This window comes from Nyctereutes procyonoides, unplaced genomic scaffold (assembly GCF_905146905.1).
Source record: "Nyctereutes procyonoides isolate TBG_1078 unplaced genomic scaffold, NYPRO_anot_genome, whole genome shotgun sequence".
NCBI classification, from domain to species: Eukaryota; Metazoa; Chordata; class Mammalia; order Carnivora; family Canidae; genus Nyctereutes; species Nyctereutes procyonoides.
In genome coordinates this window covers 4,094,612-4,107,406 of record NW_026575042.1, presented here as the reverse complement: position 1 = coordinate 4,107,406, position 12,795 = coordinate 4,094,612, and the positions used below count along the sequence as shown (strand labels likewise).

General features: G+C 41.5%; 1 protein-coding gene across 1 annotated transcript in view; it reads right to left on the bottom strand.

The window, feature by feature from the left end:
• Positions 1-12,795, bottom strand: part of GLB1 (galactosidase beta 1) — an 85,775-nt gene that overhangs the window by 32,382 nt on the left and 40,598 nt on the right. Inside the window, exon 10 of the mRNA XM_055321211.1 lies at positions 10,388-10,500. Coding sequence (XP_055177186.1) covers positions 10,388-10,500 — 113 coding nt within the window. The remainder of the gene's footprint in view (positions 1-10,387; positions 10,501-12,795) is intronic.

Sequence of the window (12,795 nt, the reverse complement as noted above, 5' to 3'; positions counted from 1 at the left end):
ACAGGTTTTATGGATGTCCTCAAACATCTGGCCACCCTTGGCTGTCCATTTATATTTAATGGTAATGCAAAAGACATACCAGCATTTGATAATCATCCTCTTTATGCCAGTCCTGCTCTGTGTACAGGCGCAAGGCTTGTCCAGTGGGGAACCTGGTTTGGGGGTGATTTGGGATGAAATAACACAAAATATGTAGGGTCTCTTCCTTCAGGCTGCACACTTTTTTTAAAATTCTGATTTTCTGACTGTTGAAAAGATGTTTCCCTGATAGACAGTATATTTGTAAGAGGAGTGGTAGAGCGGAGGACCTGATGGGAATATGTAGAGTTTCATTAGCCTTCCCATTTTCAGCTCTGTTTCATTCTGTCTCTTGTCACACATACATTTCCAGGACCCTGGCTGTCTGGAGTTCTTTAAGGGCAATCTACACTCTGTTACCTATTTCTATAACTCCCTTTCCCACTCACTGGGGACCCAGAGTTCTCATGCTACTTTCTCAATCAGCCATCTTGAACAGGGAGTCCTTTATATTTCTAATATTCTATGAATTGATATTTCTGTAAAATTTTTAAAAGAGTACATTAAAATGATCTTCATGATTCATATTAAAGTGAATGTGAAGCCAAAGAATTATTCCTGCTAATCTCAGACAGTTAAAATGTGAGTTCTCTTCCAGCTTTGCCTTCAGTCCTAGAACACATTCATTCTCCTTTGGCAGTTTACCCACCTCTTCCTCCTCCACCTCACCTTCTGGTCAAGAAAAGCAGAAAACACAAATCCACAGAGGGGACCTGAGAGTCATCTGATTTGTTTCTGAGGTTCCCTATTCACCTGCACATAGCAGTGACCATATCGAACTCCGAAAAGTCAAAGTGGATTCCAGTGTAACTAGCGCCTCAATGTTGTCTGACACATTGGAAGAAAAAGTCACTGCACAAACATTCTTCAACTTTCCTTCACCTAACATTGATGAAGTGCTTCTCTGCCTGTGTTGTCATCTCCTTTGCTACTCCCATAGGCCCTCAAAGCCAGTATTATATTTCCTTTTCAGAGGTGAGACTGAGAGGAACTTGCTCAAGATTATCACGAGAGTGAAGGAGTGAGCTGGGTTCCTCTCAGTCTACTGTTGTCTCTACTGTTGTCTTCATCTGACCTCCTTTATCATACAACAATAGTACAATAGAAAGTGTCTTCTAGGGGTGCCTGGATGGCTCAGTCAGTTAAGTGTCTGCCTTCAGCTGGAGTCATGGTCTCAGGGTCCTGGGATCGAGCCCTGCATCAGGCTACGTGCAGGAGCCTGCTCCTCCATCTCCCTCTGCCCCTCCCTGTATTTGTGCTCTGTCTCTGTCTCTTTTTCTCAAATAAATAAAATCTTTTTTTAAAAGTCCTCTATTAATTAAACATAATTCCAAAGACAAAAGCATCCTTTTCTCTTCCAGTTTTCCTCCTGGACCCTCCCCTTATGAACATATACCATGTTAGGTTGGAGATAGTTTTGTAATTTGCTACTGCTACTTACCAAAAGTATTTCTGGTGTGACCAAATACCAACACTAATTTTATTTATTGCTTATTGTATTCAAATGGACATGACTATCCTTTCAATATTAGGAGTTAGATCATTTCTAATTTTTGATATTATGAATAATGTTGCAACAAACAACTTTATGTCTCTAGCATTACTTGTTTTAAAAAAAATCTTTTTAATAAAGCCCCAAGTGAAGAGTTACTAGGTCAAATGATAGGAGCATTTTATATGAGTCTTAATGTAGTATATACCAGGGGGCACTTGGGTGGCTCAGTCAGTTAAGCATCTGCCTTTGGCTCAGGTCATGATCTCGGGGCTGGGATTGAGCCCCGCATCAGGGTCCCTGCTTAGGGGGGAGCCTGCTCTTCCCTCCCCCTCTGTCCCTCCTCCTGGCTCGTGTTCTCTGTCTCTTAAATAAAGAAAATCTTTTAAAAAAATAGCATATATCAAGGTTTCTACCAAATGTCTCTACTTGTTTATGCCTTCCACCCAACTGTCTGTTTGGATCTTGATTTTTTTAAGTCAGCGGTATGAGCTCATCATAATAATGGTAATAGGTCACCATCTGTTCCAATCTTTGGTCTTTTCTTTTTAAATAAGTTTAGTGATTTTTTTCATTGGTTATCTTAGAGTAAAATCCTAATCTTCCATCCAACTAATTCAATGTTTCAGAAAATAGATGAATATTTCAAAACACTGTATCTCAGAACATCTATTTCTCCGTAATAATTTGTACTTTAATCATAGCTTTCAAACCAATCTAAATATTGCTCCTTATCTTGTCTATTTAGCTGGACAAATTTAACACAGGAAGCTGCTCTTTTCCCAATCTAATCCAACAGATTCAATGGTGACCAACCTTTCTTTCCCCAAGATCTCTAATGTTTTCATTCATTCTCTTAACAAATTCTTATTAAGAAAGTACTTTGTGTCAGGTCCAATGTTTGGTACTGGGGATATAAACAGCTCTTAGTCCAGATCACGAGAAATGTGTGTGTAACAAATAGTATCAACACACTACTGGAAATAGAGTGTTCAAGATTTCCACACTGTAAGGCAGTGGAAGAAAACAAAATGTGACTAACTCTGCAGAGAGATAGATCAAAGACAACTCCCCCAGAGAAAGTAACTGAGGTATGTTCTCATGTTCCAGATGGATTACAGCAGAGGGAACATTACATGCAGCGGCCAGGAGGTATCAACAGTGCTCCCATTCATGGAATTTTATGTACCTTCATTTTAAGGCCAGAGAGTAGCATATAGGAAAGGGAGAATTGAAAAAAAAAATGAGGTTTGAGGGAAATAGGAGACCAGGTCATGGAAGGCATCCTGATCAGACAGATGGACATTTTAGAGAATTCACTCTGGAAGACAGACTAGAAAAGTCAACTATGCAGGGAAGGAAAAGACTAGTGCCACAAGAGTGCAGGCAATGTTTTAAAGTCTTACGTTTGTTACATTATATTCACTTTTTCCTCTTTAATTACCAGACACGAAACACTATTTCCTCAAGCACCATGGATCAGCAAGAGACCACTTGCATCTACTAACTGAGCTAATGTAATTCTATTCATAAACTAAGAAGGCCAGTGTAGTCTGGTCTTTGGTCAAGTTTTAAACTTCATTAAGCCTTTTTTTTCTTTTAAGATTTATTTTATTTTTATTTATTTGTTTGTTTGTTTATTTAGTGTGTGAGTGCAAATGTGAGTTGCGGGGATGGAGAGAAGGAGAATCTCAAGCAGGCTCCACAGTGAGAACGGAACACAATGTGGGGCTGGATCTCACCACAATCAGAGCTGAAATCAAGAGTCCAATGCTTAACCAAATGAGGCACCACCTTCCTTAAGCTTTGTAGTACTAAAGGTCACTGTGGCCATATTCACATCTCTAGTGCCCACCCAGCTCCAATGCCCCCCTCAGGAAATCCTAAGATTCGCTCCAATTATCCCAGTCCTCAACATACAACTTGGTTAATTTCTATAAAATGACCCATCTCCAAAAAGCCAGCTGGGCTTTTTATCCTTTTTTTTTTTTAAGATTTTATTTATTTATTCATGAGAGACACACAGAAAAGAGCCAGAGACATAGGCAGAGGGAGAAGCAGGCTCCCCGTGGGGAACCTGATGCAGGACTCGATCCCAGGACCCTGGGATCATGACCTGAGCCAAAGGCAGATGTTTAACCACTGAGCCACCCAGATGCCCCGGAACTTTTTTTTTTTTTTTAAAGATTTCATTTATTTATTTATTCATAGAGACGCAGGCAGAGACACAGGCAGAGGGAGAAGCAGGCAGAGGGAGAAGCAGGCTCCATGCAGGGAGCCCGATGTGGGACTCGATCCTGGGTCTCCAGGATCACACCCCGGGCTACAGGCGGCGCTAAACCGCTGCGCCACCGGGGCTGCCCGCCCCAGAACTTTTTATCTTTGATAGAATTCCTCTGAAGAACTATAAAATACCCCTAAAAAATGGGTCTTAAATTCACTCAAAAGAATATAAAAATAAACTCATCACTGCCCCTCTCAGGAATTGGTAGGGAGGAGTAGGGTGCTGTCCTACAGTCTTATGGTTCATCCTCGAGGTCAAAGTGTTAACCATGCCTGGTTCAGTTTTACCCACACCAAAGAGAATATCTTAGAAAATGCAAATGTCATGAACTTTGTCATGCTTTAAAGAATCACATGCAAAGGGCCACCTGCAGCCTTCATCACTGAGCACAGGTCTGTGTAGCTTAATGGGAAACTGTTATCCCTGGGAGCCCATGTCAGTGAAAGATATTGTCCACTGACACCCAACTTACTCTTGAAACATTAAAAAAGAGAGCCATTCCAACTTTTTAAGTTTTTGGTAAATAAAGAGGCAGGAAGGGCTATTTATGGGGCGTTTATGATCCCATTCCTTTCCTCAATGCAAGCAAATATTTCGAAAATTTTATTTACTTATTTATTTGAGAAAGAGAGTGAGCAAGCAGGGGGAAGGGCAGAGGGAGAAGCAGACTTTCTGCTGAGCAAGACGCCTGACAAGGGGCTCAATCCCAGGACCCTGAGATCATGACCTGAGCTGAAGGCAGATGCTTAACCAACTGAGTCACCCAAGCGCCCTGAAGCAAATATTTTTTAAGCAAATATTTTGAATATCATTTAATAAACCACATAACTGAACATCTACAAAGTCTCATAAGAAAGAGCCCACTTTTAAAGTTGTTCATTTCTCTCTCTCTCAAACCTAAAATACCAAAAAAAGAGAAGGGAACATTTCTCAAGACTATTTCTGTTATGGGTTCATTTTATTGTGCTCATTGGTTAAACACTTGGGATCCCCTGGGTTTGTCTTTGCTTGGCTCGCTGCCCTTCTCACTCAGCTCTCCATGGGCAATTTGAACCTTCCCTGGATTCCAGCCTCCACTTCCACTGATGACTTATCCTAATGAATTTTTCCTAGAGTTTCTCCCTCTTAAGTGAGGTGCTTGTTGGATAGATACCTTCATCCAGATGTTACCAAAGGCATCTGAAGCTGAACAAATCCAGAACAGAAGCTACTTCCCCTCTCCCTTCCCAGCCTGTGGCTTCTCTGTAATCCTCTATCTTGGCCACTGACCATAACACCTATCCAGTTACCCATCCTAGGCTGTAACCTGGACAAATCCACAACTCTTCATAGTTCCTCACATCCACAGGTAGTCAGTTGCTGAATTCTACTGATTTTCTTCCTAAAGACTCTTCAAATCTCTGACTTCCTCTCCATTCCCTCCTGCCCCTGCCATCATTTCATTCCTTGGTTACAGCAGCAGCCTCCTAGCTCATGTTCTGCATCCAGAAATGTCCCAAGGGAGAGTCCTACCAGTGCATTCACATGGTCACAGATAAAATCTGCAGAAGTAATATAATAATTTAACCACAACAGGCTAACACCCTTGTCTCCTTCTGCTCCAGCTTCTCTGTATCACATAGCCCTCTTATGTCAGGAGACTTTGGAGCTGCTATAGGCATTCTTGGAATTCAACCAAAGGAGAGCTGGGGTGATTTATTTAATTTGGGTGTAGAATATATCTACATATTTCATTGTTAGTTCTATGGATAGGTAAATTATTGGTAACAGATTATGCCTAATATCCAACATACTGACTCACTTGTATATCACTTGATGGTGCTCTGAGGCACCCAGTCTCAGAAGTATGGGGGTTCTTGAGGAGCCACAAGGTTTCAAATGTATGTGGCCAGAATCTGTCTGTAGAAATTTCTTCTGAATACTGCAGCTCATGTATGAAGGAACTGGAGAGGGACTGCCCCAATTTTGATAACAATTCTAACCATTTTATAGCATTATCAGTAACAAACTGGGAAATTTTCTGTTTTCTAAACTTTTAATACATACTAAAAAACAAAGTTCAATCAGCCACACCAAAGAGAAAGATTTCTGTTCACTTTAGAGAAAAAGATTACAAATATAACAGAGACAGGGATCCCTGGGTGGCGCAGCGGTTTGGCGCCTGCCTTTGGCCCAGGGCGCGATCCTGGAGACCCGGGATCGAATCCCACATCGGGCTCCTGGTGCATGGAGCCTGCTTCTCCCTCTGCCTGTGTCTCTGCCTCTCTCTCTCTCTCTGTATGACTATCGTAAATAAATAAAAAAAAAATTAAAAAAAAAAAAAAAAAAACAAATATAACAGAGACAAAAAACAGCATTGAGCCAAAAGAATGTAAAAAAAAAAAAGGGATAGCGGATATATTTCAGTTAATAAAGCCAAAATATGCTTTAAGCTTTGTGATGTTCATGATTACTTTAATCTTTAAAAATTTTAAATTTGCAATTTTTTTTTACTCATTTAAATACACACCTGGGGGTGCCTGGCTGGCCCACCAGGGGAACATGTGACTCTTGATCTTGGGGTTGTGAGACTAAGCCTCACACTGGGTGTAGAGATTACTAAAAACAATAAATACATATTCATTTTTGTTGCCTTATCCAACACCCTTTCTGAAATACATATCTGAATACATCACTTTCCTCACATGGCTTAACGGGGCATATGGAATAGTATTAATGTTCTTGGTGAATGTTCTCTTAAGGTGATACTATAGCAGTGATTATTTTCATTGGAAAGAGATCAGGGAGCAAAACAGGCCCTGGGGACAGTTAAAGGTCTCTGGTAATCTAAGAGATGAATAAAACTAAATCCCTACCTCAGTCTCAACAGCAAAAACAACAATTCTATGTACATCAATATTTCAGTGTAAAATATGAAATCACAACATTTTAGGCACTCCACAGGAATTTACTGACACTACTAGACTAGGGAAGCAGCCATGAAGGAGAAAAGTGACACATTTGACTACGTAGATTCAGGATTGTTTTTTACAGAAAAAAACAATGAAGAAACTCCTAAAACTGTTAAAAATGCCATAAAAATAGAACTCTTGCAAATTACAGAGAAGACAAATAGGCAAACAGAGAAATTGTGAAAGACTCGGCATAAGTAGTTCATAGAAAAAGAAACATGAATGGACAATTTATACATGATAAAGTGTACAACTCTAGTACTCATCACTAAAGAAATGCAGTGCTTTCTTTTAAAATGATTCTTTATACCTATCAAATGGCAAGGTCAAAAAGTCTGATAATTCACAGTATCAGTAAAAGTGTGGGGAAAAGACTCAACCAATACAATTTCACTGAAGGGCCATTTGGTAACATCTATCAGAATGTCAGAGGTAAGCAACATTGACCAACTAGTTCCATTTCAAGAAAGTTTTCTACAGCTATCCTTGAACTGGTCCAATCCTGTCTCATCTAAATGGTTGCAAAAGCCTTTTAATTGGTTTTCCTGTTCTATCCTTGTCTCCCAGAGTCTAGTCTCAACAGCAGGCTGAGTAATCCTTTAACAGCTCTGTTCAACTCTACAGTGGATCTCCATTTCACTCAGTCAAAGCCAAAGTCTTACAATGGTCCATAAGGCCCTATGGGATCAGTTCCCCATTATCTCTCTGGCCTCATCTCCTACCACTTTCCCCTTTGCTTAGTAGGCTCCAGCCACACTTGCATCCTTATTATTTCTTTAAAATGCCATGCACATGCCCACCTTTCCACTGGTGACCTTCTGTTTGAATGCTCTTGCCCTGGATGTCCCATATGGCTGTCCTACCACCTTAAACTCTTCACTCCAGCTTCACCTTCTCAAGGAGGCCTTATATGTACCAAGCAGCTAAAACCATACCTGGCATATAGAAAGAACTTGTTAAATATTTATGGAATTACCCACGAATAAATAATGTGGTTCAAGTCAAATAGTTGGAAACAATTATAACAACGCCTTGTAGAGTTTTTTTAAAGAAAGAATTGAAGTGCATGAACTCTAAACCTAGGAGAATTAAACTACATGACATTAATAAAATATGAATCAAGAGGGATGTAACTAGGGTTAATGTGAGATAAAGTTTTGTGTGGTTGTATTGATTAATTTTTAAATTATTATAAGTTAAAAAGGAATGTTAAAGTTTTTTGAGATCTGGGCATAAAGGTGAGCATACTGTATGAACCCATTTATATAAGTCAGAAAAACAAGCAAAACTAACTTATGGTGACAGAGGTCAGAATAGTGGTTAGCTCTGGGGATAGAAGGTTCATGACTACAAAGGAACATGAGCATGGCTTCTGGGATGCTATATGTTGGTTGCAGGGGTGTTTTTACTTTGTATAAATTTACTGAGTAGGGCACTTCTGAGTTGTGCTTTTGGGGGGTACATATTTTATACTTTAGTAGGCAACCCCTAAAAGAACAGAAATAAAATGAATAACTTCTAAACTGGGAGGAGGATGCAGAGGGGACAGGGAGAGAGAAAAATAAGAAAAAAAAAAGACTCAGAACGTAATCAAGGGAAGACAAAATGGAAAAGGTGGACAAATAGATTATTATAAAATAAGATAGCTCAAATTAATTGATGTGTATATCAAGAATCATTATGAATGAGAATGAATGAATGCACCAGTTAGAAAATAAAAATGCTCAAACTAGATTTTTCAAAGATCGTTATATCTTGTTAACAAGGGATATGTTAAAATAAAAGATATTGAAAGATGGAAATTCAGGTATCGTAAAACATACACCAGGTAAATATTAACCAAAATAATGCAAGATAAGCTTTATTAGTATCAGACAAAAAAGACTTTAAGATAAAAAAACATTATTAGAGATACAGGGTTACCACATAATGACACTAAATCAATGACACTGAAGAATTTAATCCTCAGTTTGCATACCTAACAACAGGTCTCCAAACTGACACAACTAGGGGTGCCTGGGTGGCTCAGTCAGTTAGGTGTCTGCCTTTGGCTCAGGTTATATCTCCAGGTCCTGGGATCAAGCCCCATGCTGGGCTCCCTGCTCGGCGGACAGTCCCTCTGCTACCCCACCTGCTTATGCTCTCTCATTCTCTTTCTCTCAAATAAATAAAATCTTAAAAAAAAAAAAAACAACAGACACAACTATAGAGAAATATATAAACATGATTCTTTGGATAAATGACAGAATAAACTGACAAAAAGCCAGGAAGGTTATCAAAGATATCAACAGTACAAGCATCAACAGAATGAATAAGCTCAATCTAAGGATCACGTACATAGATTACAGCCAACAATTATAAAACATACAGCCTTTTCAAGAACGCACAGAACATTCATTCATTTTGATACATGCCAGGCTCGAGGACTGGGTTCGACACCTTTCAAGGGACTGGTATCATACAAAGCACATTCTCTACCCAGAAGGCAAATATGTTAGAAACCAGCAAACTAAAAAAATACTTAGGTTTAATAATCACTACTTTGTGCTACTTCAGAACATCTCTAGGCCAAAGAGAAATCCAAATAGGTATTACTAGAAGCAAACTATAATAAATATATCAATGCTTAGGAGATGGAGTTATAGAGGTACTTAAATGCATAACCTTAACTAGTTACATTACGGAAGAAGAAAGGCTGGGTTACAAAGCTAAGTTTCAGATAAAGGAAGGAAACACCAAAGATAGGAACAGAGACCTTTGAAACAGAACAAACATACAAGAGAGAACTTGGGAGTCATCACTAGAAATTAGATGAAACACATAGTAAATTTAAATGAAATGGACAACTGAGATGAAATGGACAAAATCTATGAGTAGTTATGTAGTGATCATATTTTTCAGTATTCTTAAAATATTTCATAATTTAACAGTTGGGCTTAAATTGAGACTAAGGCATACTTAAAACAAAAAAATATCCATACCATTTATAGGCAGAAAAATCTTTGTTTTTTAACTTCAAAACTCAGGTGACTGAGCAGAAAAATTGTGGGTTGTTTTTTTTTTTCACCCACAGCAGAGACAGGAAACCCCACCTGGGTGCTGTAGATGCCTCAAAAGGTCACATTAGTAGGACTGAGCAGTTCTGCTTCCAGGCCAAAAGGAAACAGCAATTACTCGCCCCAAATAAAAAAAATGAAATATTGCTGACAGCTCACATTTGCACCATGCTTCTCAAAAGCCCATGGATTTTCTCTCCTACATACTTTATGTATGTGGACATGCATTTTCTTACCTTTATTAGAAATAATTGTAATGGCCACCACTTGCTGCACAATACATGTGCCAGTCTATACTGGATGCCTTATGGATATATTCTTCTTGATCCTTATAATGCAATGAGGTGCTATGGTTCCAGTTTTACAATGAATAGACTAGTGGCTTTATCAGTGGCAGCCAAGATTCAAGGCCAGGCCATGTGATGCCTCCCTTCAGTATGTCCTTTTAAACACCAAGGAGTCACTGACAGAGCACAACAGGTCCAAAGCAGGCTCTGTCCAAGACCAGCCCATACCAAGCACCCACCTTCCGAATAACTTCTCGCAGAGCAAAATACTTCTCAGTGAGGTCCCCTGCCTCGCTCAGTGGGGCATCATAGTCGTAACTGGTGGGCTGTGCTTCGTAGGGCATGTTGGCCCCTAGAAGACAAAAACATGCCACAAGTGACTCCCGAAGCCCTTCCCCTGGGACAAGTTCTTTGGGATTTTCGGGCTTAGGGTTGTGGAGGGAGAAAATAAAAGACACATTAAGAAACAATTGTCAGATGACACCAGAGGTGGCCCCGAGGAATCAAGGTTTAGAGAGATGAGTTTCTTCCTGCAGGTGGCCCTCGCCAAGCACTTGACAGTCCATAAGGCACTGTCTCCACCCATTCGCTCAGCAAGAGCTCTTAGCTGGGACCCCAGCAGATATCACCACCACTGAACCAGCAGGGAAGCCGAAGCTCCCATGAAACCAGCTGTGTCTCACAACCAGTAGTGGCAGGGCTTCTGGTATGACCCACACCTCTGCCCAATAACCCCAAAGTCTGTGATCATTTTCATGTCCTCGGACCAAGGATCAGCAGAACACAACCGAGGAGTTATGGGAACACACAAAGCAGGAGATGGCTGCAGACACAGACTAAGGTCTCTGTAAGGTCTGCAGAATCAAGGGTGCTGTGGTGTCCTCTCGCATCCCTTCAGGAGCAAGTCATGCCCTCACCCCCCAGCTGCTGGGAGGGTTAACTGCTGATGGCTCTCACACACATCTCTCTGCTTACAGGCCTCTGCAGGGTGGCCTTGCCAAGGTTATGCCCTCCAGGGATAGCCCATATCCAATAACTGGCCAAGGGGTGCTCAAAAACCCAGTCCCTGGCTGTCCCAGCTACAGAGCTCTCTCTAGAACCAGCTGGGCCACCTTCAAAGCTGCCTCATTTCTCAACTTCTTCCTCTGCCTAGGGCTGTCTCCAACATTCTTTAAAGGTGCTGCTCCTGAGACTGGCCCCAATAAGCTTCCTGCTGGGTAATCTCAGTCTGTTTCCCAGGGAATGAAATCCACAACAGAGATTGATAAATGATGCCAGAAAAGACTAGGAAAGTAGATGGCTTGGCAATTATTGTTCAAGGGGCACAGTCTAGAGCAGAGGCCCCTTCCCCTGTCACAGATGACATTCACAGGTAGGAGACTGGGTGCAACAGCGGGCAGTGATCCTATGCTACTACTTAGAAAAGTCATCCATGCAACATGGAGAGTTTGTGCAGATTCCTAAGCCCCACGCCACCCAAGATTCTGAGCTGGCAGCTCTGTGGTGGGACCCGAGACTCTGCATTTCTAACAGGCTCCCAGGTAATGCTGGTGCTGCCCTCTGTGGACCAGCAAGGCTCTGCGCCAGCCCTTTCTCTTGTACTCTAGAGAGCGTTTTACAATGCAAGGGGATGAGAATAAAGTTGCTTTAGGATTCTCTTATATCCAATCTAACTCTTAAGTATAATGAGGCACAAAATCTGATAGTTCACCTGTGATGTAGTAACAAGTTCCTTTGACTGATGGCCCAGGCCACCAATGGTAGAGCCACCTTGGGTGATCCCACTGGTGGTAGAGCTGATAGAGGAGTTAGGCTGCAGATCAGTTCGTCCGCCCTTCTCTGTTTCATTAGTTCTCTGCACAAATCCTACATTTCTGAAAGACCCGTACCACTCAAGCAGTTGAACTGACCCATTCCTATCACCTTTACCTTCTTGTTTACTAACAGGATGCAGCAGCCTGCCAGCAGGTCCACCTGCCAGTGGGGGCACATATATTAAAGCACATCCTTTGCTGTGAGATGCAAAGAAAAATAAAACCACATCCCTTGTAGCAAAGAGCTCACCTCTTTTGTGGCCCTTTGTCTAGCTCTCATGTGGCAGTCATCTTGCCTCCCTCACCCCCTTCCCATTTATATGCATGGTGCCACACTGGCTGCCTGCACTCTGGGGGTAGGTGCAGCCTTACCTCCCTGAGCTGAGCGCAATCAGCGGTTACCAAGTTGAACTGAAAACTGGAACTCCCAGAAACAAAATCATAGGCCGAGGGAAGCCAGGCAGGGAAGCTGGCTGGTGGGTTAAAGGATGGACTGAGAAATAAAGAAGCTTTTGCTCCACTTCTACCAGCAGAATCTTTCCCTGGGCATCCTCAGACCAGCACGGGGCAGTATCATAGAGAAACAGGATGCTAACTGAGGCATCTAACACAGTAGAGTGTGAGGTGGGAAGGCCAAAGACATGGTGAGGCTTACCATTCCTCAACTCTGCACTTCGTGGTAGGAGAAGTCTAGGGTGGCCTGGATCCCTCCAGGAGGCCTCGCAGACTGGGATGCACACAGGCAGAGTGTGGTGTGCAAGACTGCATGAGCAGATACATCTACCATGGGCAGGCTGGGCAAGGAGCTCCCTGTCAGTGTTTTTTTGTTTTGT